This window comes from Myiozetetes cayanensis, unplaced genomic scaffold (genome assembly GCF_022539395.1).
Source record: "Myiozetetes cayanensis isolate MyiCay16 unplaced genomic scaffold, myiCay2020 scf4, whole genome shotgun sequence".
Taxonomy (NCBI): domain Eukaryota; kingdom Metazoa; phylum Chordata; class Aves; order Passeriformes; family Tyrannidae; genus Myiozetetes; species Myiozetetes cayanensis.
Window position 1 is genome coordinate 58,983,624 of NW_026087631.1, and position 17,266 is coordinate 59,000,889.

General features: G+C 39.4%; 1 protein-coding gene across 13 annotated transcripts in view; it reads right to left on the bottom strand.

Annotated features, from left to right (window-relative positions):
• Positions 1–17,266, bottom strand: part of FREM1 (FRAS1 related extracellular matrix 1) — a 91,445-nt gene that overhangs the window by 15,929 nt on the left and 58,250 nt on the right. For 10 of the 13 annotated variants that reach the window (XR_007630461.1, XR_007630462.1, XR_007630463.1 and 7 more), the window contains 9 exons: positions 15,599–15,740; positions 14,029–14,224; positions 12,986–13,250; positions 7,358–7,772; positions 5,972–6,173; positions 5,390–5,534; positions 3,079–3,208; positions 1,645–1,717; positions 609–758 (listed from right to left, as the gene is read on the bottom strand). Coding sequence is in view for 9 of the 13 variants with exons in the window: in XM_050328623.1 (XP_050184580.1) it covers positions 609–758; positions 1,645–1,717; positions 3,079–3,208; positions 5,390–5,534; positions 5,972–6,173; positions 7,358–7,772; positions 12,986–13,250; positions 14,029–14,224; positions 15,599–15,740 (1,718 nt within the window). In the remaining 4 variants the exon portion in view is untranslated. The other 3 variants (XM_050328628.1, XR_007630464.1, XM_050328629.1) reach the window with 3 other exon arrangements.

Sequence of the window (17,266 nt, forward strand, 5' to 3'; positions counted from 1 at the left end):
ATTTCTATTTTTCTACAGTTTTTCTATTTTTCTGTTTCTACAGTTGCTTCTTTTTTGTTATGTTTTAGGCACATCACATATGATCACTAAAAAACACAATAATAATGCAGTCTTAAAAGCTTATACTCTGTATTGATCACTGCTGTGTGCTGTAAAGTTGTGGACTGTGTTTGTTAAGCATTAGAAAATATATTGTAAGACTTGGTTCATTTGTTAGACTTCTTTTTTGAAAAGAAAAGAAATCTTTTATTGAGGTGTATAACTGCCAAACTATAACTGGGGAAAAAAAACATTCTAATGGACCTAAAAACATTTTTTCCCACTTTAATACATGAGAGCTGAACTCACATTGTAATGAAAAGTGGTTTTTTTCCTGGCACCTTTCTTATTTTGTACTCATAGCTTTCTCCATGCTGTGTTTCCTCAGAGGATGCATATGATTGTGTGAGAGGATAAAGGGTTTGCAACTGCTGAGCCTGTTTTCTCTAAAAAGAAATTAAGTGGTTTGATCTAAAGGTGAGTGTTAGGAACAAATTGTGATTGAAAATAGGTAGCTACTCAGACAAGATTGTCCCACCATCTTAATGATGAGGATCAAAAGAGAATACCTCCTTTTGAGTCCAAAATTTTCACTATAGCTCTTGTCCGTGTGCCAAGAACAGCATTCACAGGGGAGTTCAGAACTACTTCAAAGACTTCATCATCTTCCTCTAATCCGTCACACGTAATTGCTATATTCCACGTCTTGGTTGACATTCCTAATAGAAATAAACATTTTAATTACTCTTTAAGTGCTATTTCAATCAATCAGGATGTCAAAGAAATATATTAATTAACATGTCTGCAGCTAGAATGGAGTGGCTTGTGTATCCTATTGTGCTCCTACCAGCTGACTGGACTCCTGCTGTTCTTCCAAATAACATTAAGTTTGAATTTGTTCCTGGGCAATGATGATTCTGTTCATGTGCACACAATGTAACAAAAAGCTGCTGTAGATGTGCAAAATGGCACTGGAGTACATAGATTTAGGAGTTCCAATGCAATTTTCAAGAGAAAATCACAGGTTTTTTATCTGAGAAGCCTAATTTTAGAGATGGAACAGTTATTCAAAATACCTGCAAATGGATCAAAGACTGTGTTAGATTGAAATGCAACCTTTAGGGCAGATTTTTTACTTGTTCACAAGATTTTTGCTTCATTCCTTGCCTTTGCTGAGTAACTTCTAGCTTCCATTATGTGAATGAGAAAAGGTCTCGGATGTCTTGTGTAACTTCAGTTGTACTCAGTTTTGTTTAAATGACCTGTGTCCTGGGCTTTACTTATTATGACTGAAATTTTTAAAGCATCTCACAGCTCAGCTCAGGACAAGTCCTCCCCAGCCTAGGTGTAGGGAGATTAGGAGTTGTCATTTCAGCACTTTTGATATTTTAAGTGATGTAAAGGGACCATACACCATCTTACCCTAAGTATTAAGGATCCTAATTCACAAAGGAAGCCCTTCCAGAAAATGAGTCCAAGTGTCCTTAATACTATTTGATTCCTCTAGTTAAAGATACATAACAGATTTCACTCTCCAAAGCCACAGTTTACACTTTCAGTGAATTAATTTTAGAGTTATTCTGTGCACTGTGTATTGGTTCATACCTGGATCAAACTGAACAAGCTTGGAGGGAGTCACTGTAAAGTCTTTTCCCAGCGTAGCAGATATTTCATTGACCTGAGAAGAAATCAAGCAGTAAATGCCATGCTGTGACCTGTTTCACCAAACATTCTGCTGTGTGCTGAAGCTATGTGCACCTCTCAAACAGACAGGCCAACCCATACACGTGCTGAGGCTGGAAAAAAAGATAAAGACCTAAAGAATATATCTTGTGATGTACAGCTGGCATTCTGTTCATGCCTTAAAATACACATCATACAAAAAAATTCCTGATCTTATAATTTTGCCTCATTCCCTCTCAGATTGCTACTTAATAGCACGAGGTGACACTGCTGTTCTCTATGCCTGGGGACCCTGCCATCACCTGGCCCCTGGACAGGCACATCCTGTCATCTTAGAAGAGCAGCAACAACCTGGCCACATTTTCTTATTTAGCCCTTTGTGATGTCTTGGAAGAAGTGTCTGCACGCAAAGCTGTCTGTCAGCCCCAAAGGTTCTTTGGGATAGACAAGAACCCCTATATATGTAAATATAGAGACTCCAGCAACTCCCTGAATTTTCATAGGGGATCACCAGAGGACATCAGATTCCACACTTAAGTTCTTGATCCTGGAATCAGTTTCACTGGTCTGTTTAGTCAAGTCACAATCAGAGTAGAATGACAGGAGTCCATGAAGGCTAGGACAGGATAGCCACCAATGCAGTCAATAGCAAAATTCCCACTGACTTCAGTAGAAGGAAAAATCAAAATTGTGTTTCCAATTAGGGCTACAATCCTGAGAAACTGTGAGGGGAAGAAGTAGTATTTCTCTAGCAAGGGGAGATGGTAAAATCCTAGAAATTCCATTTTATGAGGAAAGACAAAATTTGTGAAGGTAAGTTGCACAAAACCTGTTTTACAAAATTATAATGTGCAACTTTCAGTCTAATTGTTTTGACAGTAGAGAGAGGCTGTCACTGAAGATATAGGGGTTTCTTAGGCTTTTTCCTAGGTTAAGGGTAGTAGGGGGAGAAATGGAAAGGCTACCATGGCTGCGTAGTTGAAAATTCTATAGCTCCTGTGCTTCTCCAGCCTGAGCAGGGAAAACAAATGCCCTGAGTCTCCACATTGCCCAAAGCCTAGATTTTTTTGTGGCAGATCTGGGAAACCAGGCCTCTGAGTACAGTGCCAGAGGAAACTGCCTGCTTTTTTTTTCTCCATCAAAACTGAAATACTGCTTCAAACCATTCCAGGTTTGTTTAATCAGCGTTTCTACTTAAAACTCAGGAAGTCTTGTCAGAAATATTTTATCCATCTGTAGTAGCAATGTCCCATTAAGTCTGGATTGAATCACATGGCCTACCTTTTAACTGTGGAAGAAATTAACAGGCTTAGTTATTGCTAAGTTTACGTTCAGGATGTTGGGTTTTGACTTTACCTTCACAGTTATAAAGGCAGACTCTATTGAGTGTCCTGCCCTGGTGATTTTCAGAGACACCATTCCTATGCTCTCACACACTTCATATTCAGTCTGTTGCATTTCAATCCGAGACCACTTTAGCTCCAATCTGTGGGAGAGGAAGGAATGAAGGTGTGAAGCAAAGCCATCCATCAGCCACCCCCAGTCCTTGGCTGTGTGAAGAGCCATTTCTCTCCTAATGTTGATTGAGCCAATACACATCCTGAGTCTTTGTCTCCAGATCAACATCTGTTGATATAGCTGATTAGGAAGACGCTGCAGTAAATCTTTCAGACCTACCCTCATCCACCCAAAACCAGACCTGAACCTTGTTTCACAACCAAAGGGGTTCTGCAGCAAATTTGAGAAGAGCAGTTTGTCTGCAGTACCAAATATGCCAAGACAAGCTATCACTTTTTCTCCTGCTTCCCTTTCACCTTCCCATTTTATTATACTCTCACTCCCCAGTATTATTGCTGTAATATCATCCTTTCCTTCATCTATCCCTAACTCTGCTCCTGCAACATATAGAGCACACTCTAAGACTTCACTGCCTCTGTGCCAGCACCCTCCCCACTCCCCTTACTTTAGTACTCCACGTACTTTGCTCTTCTACCCTTCACCCTGGCTGAGTCCAGGTGTGTCACAGACTAGAATTTTAGAATTGTTTATAGTGAGGGTGTGACTGAACCTCAGAATATCGCGTGCGGCACAGGGTAGTCAATAAAGATGTCACCTTTTCAAAAGCTGTGATAAAAATTAATGAGAGTCAGAGAGGAATGAAAGAGAGCACAAATAAGGAAAATGAGCTGAGCTACATACAAAATAATTTGAACTTTTCTAAAACAAACTTCTAGACCTTTCATGGTTGACTAGCTTTAACACCAGTGGAAGTTTCCTCCTCTCCTCCTTTATCCTCTGGTTGTGGGCAACCCATACAGAAGCTGGTTTGCTTTACTTTTGCTAAAAAGAAGGGATGTGCCAGATGTAGCTCAGCAGCATTTAGATAATACCTGGGACATCAACAACAAATCAAACTTATATTTTGAACCAGTCATCTTTAGGTGATACATAGTTTAAATTAAAAAGTATCTCACAAGATTTTAAATCTAGTATTAAAATATTATTTTTTCACTTAAAGCCAAATTCCCCTTCACTCTGCTAATGGATAACTTAACTGAAACTCCTATTTTCCATTAAAAAGAGGGTTTTTTTGCTCTTTTCCTAAAGTTGTGCTACACATTGGTATTCATATATAAGAAGTCAGACTTTACCATGAGAAGAGGCATCATATAATGGTGGTTCTAAAATTGGTTCATCTGTGAGCCAGCACAGAGCAGCTGGGCAGTGCTCAGGCTGTCCATGTTAAGATGTGTTTGTGTATGGGGACATCTTTTGGCATAGCACATAACTGCCAAAGAGCTCCCTCCAGCTCTGCTTGAGCTCTACTTGATCCCTGTCCTCTCTGAAGCCTGCAGGGAAGTGCTCTGCCTCTGGAGCCAGCTCTCCGCTCCTTTTCTTTCTCCATGAGTCTGCTTGGTGAGTAGCCAGTTTAGCCCAGGAAAATAGCACTGGTTATTTTTTTTACAATTTTTATTACTTCTGATTAGATAAGTTCGTTTAACATTTAGTCCTATTTTCAGAAATTAAGAGAAACATTGCCTATGCTGAAGGGCGACTCCCACTTAAGGCTTTTATCATCAAGCACAGTTCAGATGATATTCTGATTTTTCTACATGAAGTTTATCATATGCCACAACAAAATTTGGATAATATGCCTAATATAAGCAATGGAGGACAAAGAAGATGCTGTGTGCTCTTCACATTCTTTCAGTACTCTTTTGCAGAAGTATGTTTCATAGCTTTATTGCTTGAGAGCATCCCTTCTATTGTAATCCCAAGCTTGTGAAAAATGCACTGCCACCTGCACAGGGCAAGAGTGACCTGCAGCTGCAGAGCCATGTTCATGGAGCAGTAATCCCATCCTCAGCACCCAGCATCTCAGATCTCCAAATGCCCAACTGCCACTTAGAGTGAACTCCATTTTACTTTCTTGTGAGGCCCCAATGGCCCTTGAGAACTATGACCCACTCTAACCTGGAGCTAACCCCTTGTGTTTCACCTCCTTGAGGGAAGGAGGTCTCCTCTACTCCCACAGAGGCAATGGCAGTTTGAGGAGTAGCTATCTGTGTTCATGTCTGTGTGGCTCCAAGCCCAGCACCAGTTCATGTGCCCCGGGGTGTGGTGAGCACAGTGAACCACAGCACTTATCACCAAGGATCGCAGCTACCTTTGGGGCCCTGCAGAGTTCCCTCTGGCATCTGTGACTTGAAACTCCAAGTTGTCTGAATTCACTTCCTGTGATGAGTTGATGACATAAAGTAGGATTTTGTTGTCTAAATCCTTTTGGCTAAACCCTTCCTGAATGAGTCCACCTGGAAAAGATGAGTAATATGCAGATGAATCAAAAGCCTCTTAATAACAGCTTATATAGACTCTTTCAATCTTTCTTTCTGTTGAAAATCTGAACTTACAGAAAAGTGGTTTTATACCTAAACAGCAACATCCCGGTCCATTATAAGCTCAGTTTCTTTGTGTGTGACATCTTTATCAAAAGGCCAAGTTTGATATTAATCTTTTTTTTTTTTCTTGATACAAACTAAAAATAGTTCCCCAACAGAAGATAGTAAAAATCATCTCATAATGAACATAAGACTCAGGTTTCATGGTATAAGTTTTTTTACTGCATTCAAACTTTGCCCAAAGTTTGCTAAGAAGTTTTGATTCCTTCTGTCAAGCAAACATTAACAGGGTAGGTTTTGGAGTCTGGTCCCTGCTAGTCCCAAAATATAGAGAATATAGAAAAAATCACCTGTTGTTATATTTACCAGGTAGCCATAATGAGGACCTTGCAAAATCTTAAAAATTACTTTGTCATCTTCTGTATTGGGGTCAGATGCCTTCAGAGACCTGGTAGTAATATAGATCCCATAATTGCCATTCTTCAGCAGTTCCACATCAGAAAAGCAATGGAGATGAATAATTTTTGGTGCCATTTTGTCCAGATGATCCACCTAAATAAAAGTTAAACATTCATTTTACAGCATCAGGACATTCTCTGTCCTACTTTTGCTAAAAGCACAGTAGCCTGCTTAGGGTGGCAATAGCCACTTTGGCTCCCGGTCTGCTGCAGACATCTGATTTCCAGTTAAGTGCTATTTCATATGAGAAGTTTCCAGGCCCAGATTGCCCATCACTTTCCATTAGCAGCAGGTTACAGTGGGGAGAATAACACAAATTCCCTGTACCTCTACCCTAATGTCCCACACTCCCCATAGTCCTTCTCATTTTTGATGTGATTTTCAACATAGCAAAAGGTAACTCCAGCAAAGGTTTGTCACCTCTGTTTTAGAATAAGAGGCATGGAAACCTAAGGATTATGATAATCACAGTAATAGACATAGCCAGTGTCTCCTCAAATCTGTTCCACCTTTCACAGCTTCTGATGAATCGGCTAGCATTCCACAATGGTTGTTGCTGTTCCCATATCTCATCCTCTGCTGAAATTGCACTCCTCCCTCATCATGTAGCTTGAAACTTTGTCATAAGGAAATGTTGGCAGCCTATTCATTAGTACCAGTGTTTTGAAACATCCAGACTTTTGACATACAATGCAACTAGGCCTACTTTGTGTACTGAAACATGCCAGCTACATGCAAGAAATTGTAGCAAGTATATCTGAGAGTATGACAAAGTGTGAAGAACTGGATGAAGGAAATGGGAAGTAAACAGAAAGATTCTAGTAAAGAAGGAAAGAATCAGAACAGGCATCTTACAAAAAAAACAGAAGACAGGCTCTCTGGCTGTGGAAGTAATTCAAGAGGCACAAAGTGGTTGTAATTCAAGATTCCTGTGACATGAAAATCAACAGTTACCTGGCATCCCTCATGTGCAAGTCAGGCATCAAGTGGGAAAGCAGAGCAGGAGGAAGTTCAGTGGTCTCAACTATATAGTTGAGATTTCTATGGAAAATATTTTAGTGTTTAAGTGTATAAGTAACTTCCTGCTTATATTTATTCATTGTGTCAAGTATTTCATTCTCCAAGTTAATTATTCATTGAAAACAGGAAGCAAACATTTTAGCTGAAAAATACCTCAGTTATAGGTTGCAGTAAATATCAGTTCTCATCAAAACTACTACATTTTCGGGCTTTGCATGCTATTTATGCCTTTTAAGTAGGCCTGTGGCCACACTTGCCTGAATGGTGAATGCCACTGGCTCGGTCTGCACTCTCCCATTCACAATGAAACCTTGATTAGTCCTGTCTGTGGCAACAAATGTAAATCTGTCCATCTGGGAATCCCCACCTCGGTGCTTGTATGCAACATCCCTGTTGTCCACGTCTCGCTGTGTGAAATTGTACTGCAGTAGCACAGCCCCACGGTAATAAAGGTGACCATATTGGGGGAGCTGAACCAAGAGGAAGGTAAGGTTTTCTTTTGCAGTGTCTGGGTCTGAAAGCTGCAGGACATCAGGAGAGAGAAGTGCCATAGCACCTTCCATTGTTCTTAACCCCATGTTCCTAGATAGTGTGGGCAAAGCTTGGTCAACTGCCTCCAACGAGATCACGAATGTCCCATGCTTAGTCCTCAGTCCATTGCTGATGGTGAATCTGGCAAAGAGAGGCAAGATAGTCTTCAACATCTGTTCTTGATTCACTATGTACTAAAATGAAATGATAATGCAGACCTTTACTACAGGACTTGCCTGTGTTGATACTGCAAAATTAGTAGAGCTGGGCTGAGCTCCAACCCAAACAGTGGATGGAGTGTATGTAAAACTTTAAAAAGTAAAAGTGGCCAGGTATTTGACAAGAGTTAAAATGCACCTGAATATGTGCCACAGGAATGTCTTTAGGATCAACAGTCATAACAGAGCTGACCTAATCTCTAGCTCAGATACAGATGGAGCACATTTAAAATGATGAGCTGGCTGGGAGACTTACTCTATCCTCTGGCATGCACACACATTTTACACATCCTTAAGTATATCTTCACTTGGTTACCAGGCAGTGGCACCTGCCAGTGAAAGTGTTGGCTTTGTCTACAACACAGACGTATATTTGTCTACAACACAGACATGTCTACAATGTAGAAGAGGAATGTAATGTGCATTATGTGCCAGGACACGGGTCTATTTTGGTTTCTTTAAGTTTTGGGGGTTTTTTCTGTTACCGTTACAAATATTTTCTACCCAATAGCTCCAAAATTATTTGAAAAACCAAGCTGGAGAAAGATCCATCCTCATCACACTTTATGGGATTTTTTAGGCACTAACTGCATCTGTAAATTTCTGTATATGCAGAGGAACTATGTTTCTTTACAAAACACAAATAAGGTTTCACTAAAATACTAAGGTATTGGGCAGAACTGTACAAGTTGCTAGGGTAGTTTTAAAAACATAGATACTCATATATTTATCAAAGGGTCATATCTGCAAAATTCTTGTTCTGGGCTGGGAATTTCTATTAATAGCAATACAGGTTTTTGTTTGTGTCAAGAAGTAATGTTTCTTTAGATATACCAAAGATTTGATTATGCTCTACAGTTAAATTTCCTTTCAAAAAGAAAAGATAAAGGTGTCCAAGGCTGGAGAGAAAATCTGTTGGAAGCTGTGCTGGTTCATTTTCTTCATAGTCACTAGCATAGGGCTGTGGTTTTGATTTGTGCTGGAAATAGTGTTGATAACATAAAGATATTTTGGTTTTGTTACTGACGAGCAGCGCTGACACAGCCTCAAGGTCTTTTCTGCCCCTCGCACTGTGTGGCAGTGGCTGGGTTGGGGGTGCACAAGCAGTTGGGAGGGGACACAGACAGGACAGCTGACCTAAACTGACCCAAAGGATATCCACAGACCATATGGTGTCTTGCTTAGTGTATAGAGCTGAGGGAAGAAGAAGGAAAGGGGAGACATTTGGAGTGGTGGCATTTGTCTTCCCAAGTCATTGTTATGCATGATGGAACTCTGCTTTCCTGGGGATGGCTGACCACCTGGCTGCTCATGGGAAGTGAATGAATTCCTTGTTTTGTTTTGCTTGTGTGTGCAGCTTTCACTTTACCTATTAAACAGTCTTTATCTCAACCCAGGAGTTTTCTCACTTTTATTCTTCCAGTTCTCTCCCCCATCCCACCAGGCAGGGAGTGAGCAAGCAGCTGCATGGGGCTTCGTTGCCGGCTGGGATTAAACCACAACAGAAGCCTACCAGCTGGGTATGGGCTTTTGCCATACAAGTGACAGCGTGGTCTGCAGAAATTTATTATCAAATTTAGTGGTGGATAAAAATAAGGAGAAAACCAACCTTTTAGCCTTCAAATTCATCCTAGATTTCATTGTCAAAACCATCAATTAAGTATTTTTTTATGAAAGGAATTACATGGAACATTGTCATACCTATAACAAAAAACCTTTGACGGTATATGAAACTAAAAATGGCTTTGCAAATATCTCACAATCCTACCTGTTCCATCAACAAACAGTATGCATGAGTTACCCCTCTTTCTACATATATTTCAGTGATTACGCTGCACAGTACATGCAAAAGCATTTTGGAAAGTGGTTTTCACATAGGTTTGTGTTTTGCCTGATCAAAAATGGAGACTGCTTTGCAAAGAAATTTCCTTGTGGTAGAATGAGACAGTTGTTTCAGGCTGTATGAGGGCTAGCCTGGCTTGCTCCTTTCCACCTAGCACTCTTCTATCATACATAAGTGAAATGAAGACTGGCTAACATTTAGGTAGATTGTCTGTTTCCTCTTGTTCTCTTGACTGCAGACCTTGAAGATGTATTTAAAAAAAATTATAGGGTCAACACCTGGTCTATTGTTTTGTGCCTTGAATGTGAGTGACTTTCAGTAGGTCATGGTGCAGCTTACTGTGTCACACAGACTGTCCAGCTAAAACTCTTCACTGCCTTCACCAATGCTGGATGATTAGGGCTTGATCAACTTGTCAACTGGCAGTGTGCCATGAAACAGATGGGAATGAGTACAGGCAGACCAGGGAGTATATAGCAGTTAGAAATATGTTTACTGAGGATGGTATTCCCAGCTGGGAACCTAGAGACATCTGTCTGCACTGACCTAATGCTATTGTGCCAATGGGAAAAGGGTTCTGCTATTAGTAAGCTATCTGAAATCAAATACAGAACTAGAATAATGATGATAAATACTATGCTAAGGGGAATTAAAAAAAAAAAAACCAAACGGCAAAACACCATTAGTCAAGACCTCAACCTTCTCTCAAAAAATCTGAAAGACTGAAGCAGAAGTCAGTTTCCAGTCATTCTTTTGATGGCTGTAAAATCATTTGGATGATGTCTCAAAAAATATTTAAGTGAAAGATTTAGATAAGTTCATCTAACTGAAGATTCATCCAGTCTTCTACAGAATACCAGCTAGGAACAAACCTCCTGGTTGTATATATCAGATTGAAATTTACAACGCAAATTTCATTCACCATTCAGTTTCACAGGTGATGAAACTGCCTGTGCCCAAGATAACCTTTCTCTGCACTTTGGGAGATATTGGTTGTTTATTTCTGGTTTATGTCTGCTTCATTATTTCCTCAGAAATGGAGAGCAGCAAGTATTCTCCTCATTCTGATGAAATTTAGGGGACAACTCCCAGGCCCAGTTTGGAGGACACGTTGCATGGTTTGATTTCACCCCTACCAACATTTCATGCTTTCTGCAGTTTGATGGCAATGGAGTTGGCTAGAGGACCTACCATCTGTCATGGCATTTAAAAGATAAAAATGGAATCATAAATAGTGCCAACTCATTACAAAATCGAGCCAGCATGTCAAAATGGAGAACATTAGCATGTTCTTTTAGTGTCCTGCTGCCAGCATCTGATGTCAGATTGCTAATCACTTGAAGTCGTCTGTCAAAAAAAGCACTGCCAAATCTTTCTTCCAGGCCAGCAGCACCAAACAATACAGGTGAATTTATGTCTGAAGTAACTACTTTAGTGGGAAGAAAAAATCTGGTCAGTTAATTCCTCCTCCTGCCATAATTACCCATATAATTAATGTAACCATTCCATGTTGAAATAATAATAATAATAATAATAATAATAATAATAATAATAATAATAATAATAATAATAATAATAATAATAATATTCTGCCAGAATATTTATATGCCTACACAGAACCAAATGTCTTTCCAAATGATAACATCAAGAAATATAATTATTTTTATTAAAATAGTTATCAAATATCAATATTTATTAAAACATCATAACCTTACTTTTATAAGGCTGACTTTCTATTTTGGTTCTTAGTGATTGGCCTAAACATTGGGTTTATCCACATTCCTAGAATTTTTTGATCTACTTCCATTAGTGTGATTTGGAAGTCACACTGACACAAGCCACACAAGCCACTACTATGCCGCCCAAACTAGGGTTGGCATCATGAAACCTTACTTGCCTAAGCTAGTTCTAGTTTTGGTCAGTGTTTCACAATCAAGAAACATAAAACCTGTGAAAATTTGTATGCTTTTTCTGCCGTGAGTACAAGTGGATCAGACAAATCTCCTAACTACATTGAATTTAGTGGAACGGATAGTTTAAAATGTTTGATTTGAGAAAAGTTTCAAATTTACTTTTGTTTTAACCATAGATAATGTCACCTGAGCTATCCCAGTGTCATAGGGAGGTCTATTTGATGTCTCCATGACCCTCTTGCTTGACTTCCCTGCAAAAAAGCTCTCTAACTAGATGATGCAACATGTTCTTGAATCTTTACCATGTATCACTGAAAAAGCCATTAAGATTAGGAATCTGTTCATAAGAGTGTGTAAAAAAAGGGTCTTTTCTGAACTGCAGTTCTTAGGAGATAAATCTTTCATTTTGCTTAGTTACAAATAAAAAAAAATAAACTCAATTTTGAATTTTACAGTAAGTTCATTTTCTGTCAAAAGCTGTTTTCAGAGAAAATTACCAGTGCAAGCAAGAAGCATTCTTCCTTTAGAAATATTTTCCTTATTTCTGAGCTTTTCTTTTCCCTGAAATTGATCTCTTTTATAAAACTGTCTGCAAGACTTTGAGCAGCAATACGTCTACTCTGCATAACGATAACTCATTACATCATTCCACTTTTTAAGCAAGGGAGGTTAATTTAAGAACAAAATAAGGAAACACTTTAGGAATGCATCTAGAATAAACTGTTCTCAGGGGAAGGTTTCAGAACCAGCTGAAGATAAACTTGAATATCATTAGGTTGCTGAACTGGGCCTATAGGTAAACCTGTGGGTTTACCCCAAGAATTCAAGTATCTACATGAATTTCTGAGCTATTGTGATGTCAAAATAGATTAAGAGGGATGTTTTTCCTTATGTTCAAGAACTATTTATGAATTTAAAAAGCCCAGAATTTAATGATTATGATAAATAAGAATAAACAAGGAAGTTTTTCTTTAATACCTGAATAGATCAGTTTTACCACATCCAGCTGTGGCAAGAAACCAAAGGAAAATTCCACAAAGTACATTCTTAATCCTTCTCTCTCACTTAAATCTTAACAGCTGTGTAGCCTGAGTGCTATAATAATGTTGAAGCTAGTATCATTGAGTAAATACGGCTATGGCTGTGTTTTCAGCATCAATGAGAAAATGCATTTTGTACCAAAGCAGTCACAACTATAATGTATTGTAGTAGTAATATATTTGCTAGATAAATATTGACAATTCACATAGATGTTCCGATTCTTTTTAATGATTTGGTTTGGGGTTTTTTTGTTTGTTTTGTTTTGCGTTGTGCAAAATTTTTAAATACCCCAAAAAAATTCAAGGGGAAGAGTTTGGGGGATGGGGTGCTACACCTTACCTGAATGTATCTTCAAGAACAGCTGTCTTTGTGTTTTGAACATAGCAGACAATCTGTCGTGCTACATCCATTTGACTGAAATTTGTAATGGGGATGCCAGGATAGCTGACATACTCTATTTGTCCATACTGGGGTGGGGAGGTTATCACATAAAGGAGCTCCTCTGGCTTGTCAGTCCCATCCAGTGCAAGAAGGACACCAGTTGTAATGCAGCTGCGATCTCCTTTTGGCACTCTGAGGAGTTTCATAAAAACGGCAATGTCTCCTGCGGGATAGACAAAGCAACATTAAAATTGTCATAATGAACTTGTTGATCTCTTGTGCATTATTTAGCCACAGGCAAGCCATTACCAGTAGAAAAATCATAGGATTGTAGGATTATAGAGAAATTCAACCTGAAAGGGACTTCAATATGTCTTTAGTCCAACCTTCTGCTCAAAGCAGGGTCAGCTGTGAGACCAGCCATAACCACATTGCTTGGGGCTTTATCCCACTGGGGCTTGAAAACTGCCAAGGATGAAGACAGCACAACCTCTTTTGACCATTCTTCCAGTCTCAGCAGTGTCAGGTAAACATTTAGGTTTCTAATAGGAATGCAATAAAAGAAGAGAAACCATAAAACTGTAGACTAAACAGAGAGAAAGAGACAGAGCTCTGTCTATCTGTCTGGGAGACAGAGCTGTTTCTGAACAGTCTTTTGCCTACCCCTTTACATTCTTGATATTTTTCTTTGCTTTGATTTACTCAGACATAAAGCTATTTTCAAAACGATATTTTCAGCTCTATTTGAAAAGTAGATGGAAGCACTGGGAGGCAAGGTGTAACACGCTGCCTTCAGCAGAGCCTTTTCAAATCCCAGGACTGCTTCTTCACCAGCAGGAACATCGAGGCTCTGGCCAACAGTGAAATCCAAGCAGTTAGACTTACAGGATCTGCAGAGAGACCTGCCAGGGGCCTATATAGTGCTCAGGAAAGGATCAGAACATGTACTCAAACATCTTTGTTTCAGAAACAGGCCCCGTAAAAATCTGGTATATCTTTACCCTTTTCCATGTCCTTGACATTTATGTGAAAGTCCACAGCTGGGGATCTGTTGTACCCATCCCAGAGGTAAAATGTGAAGCTGTCTTGGTTCTTGGACCCTACAGCTCCTGTATGGACATATCTCACAAGGTTCATATCCAGCTCTTCCTGAGTGCACGTCATTCCAGTTCGGAGAGTCACCCAGACTTGTCCTACCTGGAAAGAATGAACATCCTTCATTAAACAGTTTCCCATGCATCCTCCCCAGTTAATTTTAGACATTTTAGCCTGTTAGTGGCACCTACTTGGCTTCCCTTCTAAGCTCTATAGACTCTTTCCTGATAGTATGTTTTGAAGGGCACCAAATAGCTGGAATTGTTTCCAAGCAGCTATAAGGCTGGAGAAGATAACAGTGGTCATTAATAAAATGGAGTAATATGGAGTTTAGGCACTTTTACTATAGGAAATTAATTCCTGCACACTTCTCATTAATACACCGATGAGATGAAAACGACTGACTCAGCTTATGTTTTCTGTATCTTAATTTCACAAAGCTGTTCTTGGTTCTACCCAAAATCATCCCTAAAAGGATATCAGAAATGAATCTATGGGGAATTTCAGGGAAGCACAGAAATTTAGAGCTCCAAAGGTCCTCAGCTGCAAAAAAAAAGAACTATTCCATAAAATTTCCTGCTTTTCTGAAAATAGAGTCATACTCTAAGTTGGACTGATCATGTACTTGACATTAAGTCTGCAGGAACAGCATTAATACCTTTGGAGCAAAGGTTATCAAGGGCAAAGGGCTCAGATATATGTGTGTACCCCACATGTACAAACTGACAGACTCTAGTTAGTAGCTGCCTCTCGCCTCAGTATGTGGGACCCCTTTAATTCACAAGTCCTGTGTGATCCAATGATTCATGTAGGGATCCAGCACCAAAATACTTTCCAAGGTCATGGGTTTTAGAAGCGGATTTTTTTTTTTTATATATGCATGCAATTTAAAAGAGGCATTTTTTTCTGTCTTGGTTCCTCTGGCTTGTCTTCGGCCAACAGATGATCATCTCGCCTTCCATTTCTAATCTTATTTTTTGCCTTTCCTCTTGCTATATACTTTCCATCTTCTTCCTTTTCCCTTCCTTCCTCTCATAATCCTCTTCTAACTCATGAATTATTACTCACTCTTCCACATACAACTCCCTCCTTGCTTTCTGAACACTGAAGTAACTGAAGTAATGGTTTCTTTTGATTTGGCTTTTATCAAGGACTTTCCCTCCTGCCCCCTCCCAGTTTTGATGCTTGATTTTTCCCTTAGTGGGCTGATTATCCCAGCATCTCTCTCCACTGTCACCTCAGATGATCTGCCATGCTTTTCACTCTCCTCTGGTCGAAGATCTGGACTTTTAGTCTCAAAGCCTCTGCAACAGCATCATTCTTTGATTTAAATGCTCCTTCAACAATCAAACTGGCCACGGCTGTCTACATCAAAATATGACAGACATTTGGGAGAAAAGGAAGATGAACTTCATTCTATCCTAAAAAGAAAGAGTTCTTTGCATGCCTGCTCTTTGTTGAAGTACAAAGACTAACCTTGAGCTGAAGCTGACCATTTTCTGGAAGTCTTTCAAAAAAGTAGTAAATTCTTTCCCTGGGGGTATCTTTATCTTCCGCTGACAGAACAGCACTAGAAATTATTCGAGTTTCACCTATATTCACCTCTATATCATTCTTCCTGCAAAAATTAAAAGTCATGTATTGATGCAATAAAAGGAACCTTTTCAACATGCAATCTCTCTGCCAGGAATATGGATTACCCAGATGCTGACAGAAATGACAACTGCAGAAAGAATAGATTGGGGGGTGGGTGCCTATTTCAGTTCAAAAGAGAAAAAAAAGTAGCGTAGACAAGCTTCTCCTTACAACGGTGAAAAACAACAAAGCAGACAACTACAACAAACTGGGATTTACTACCTCTATCTTACTCCCCTGGGCCCTCTTCTGTTTACCTTCATACAGTTCGTAAGAAGAGGACAACATAAACAAATAGGCTGCTTTATACATTACTGCTATGACAGGCCACAGCAATATTGGCTCTAATGTTCATTAGACTGTCTTTCAAATAACTAGTATTTCACTGTTCACCTTTACTTATAAGAGACAAAGCAAAGGTCTAACTGCTTCTTCTATATGCTCCTTCTAGCATCCACATCTCATTTTGAGAAGAAATTCTCAAGGGAATGTGTGAAAGCTTTAAAATCCCCAAGGGCAATCCCTGCTTCAGGATGCAAGCCAAGAGATGACAAATTGAGTGTCTGGCAATCACTGTGAATAAGAGGCATTGTCTGCCAGCCAAAAACATCCCATCCCAAGTTCTTCAGTCTGTAACTAATGGAGATGAGAACTGAAAATCCCTGAGGTGGAAAGGGCTCCTAGATCAAGTGAGAAAAAGTTTACAGGTATTGTCAAATGGTCACCTAGAAAACACTGCCATAGCTTAAGGAAGTTTGCACCCCACAATAAAGATGTGGTGACTGAATGTGGCAGCTAAACCACTTCAGTGCCAAACTGAATGTTTCCTTAAAGCACTTATTGCTTAACCTCTAGCAGCATACCTCATCTCAGTGGAAGAGTAACAGGCAAGAGGCAGTAACTTCATAAAGAAATAGCTATTTTGAGAGTAGATGGCTCACTCTGTGCTACTGTTCACTATAGAAATGGCAAATGGTGAGACCTAACATCACCAGACAAGGCAGCAACAGTTTCTGGATTTAGCTGGGCAAAGCTAAAAACACTTGACTTCTTGCACTTCATCATCTTCTTTCAGAGAGAAAGGGTGGAAAATGACATCAATCTATAGCATGTGAGGAACAAATAGACAATTATCAGTAATTATCAGTACATGATATATGAATACATAAACTACACTCTTTATTCTTACCAAAAAATGGATGTTCTCTTGTTAGCATTATGTGGTCCCTGATAATCTTTCAACTAAAAGATATTTGTTATTGCAGGAAGCTCTATACGGTAAACAAAACATTAAAATCGTTTTCAATGAGAAATGTAAGTTTGATCTGAAAATAGGCCAAATATTCCAAAGGATCAGAAATTTCCACTTCAGCGTCAGCCTGCTTAACAGGTTGCAAGTTGTTTCTGAAATGCAAACATCAGAGGTTCAGACCCATACCCCTGACACCTTTGGGCTCTAAGCTTCCCATCTGCCTGCCTGGGGCTGGAAAAGAGTCACAAGGATGGAGG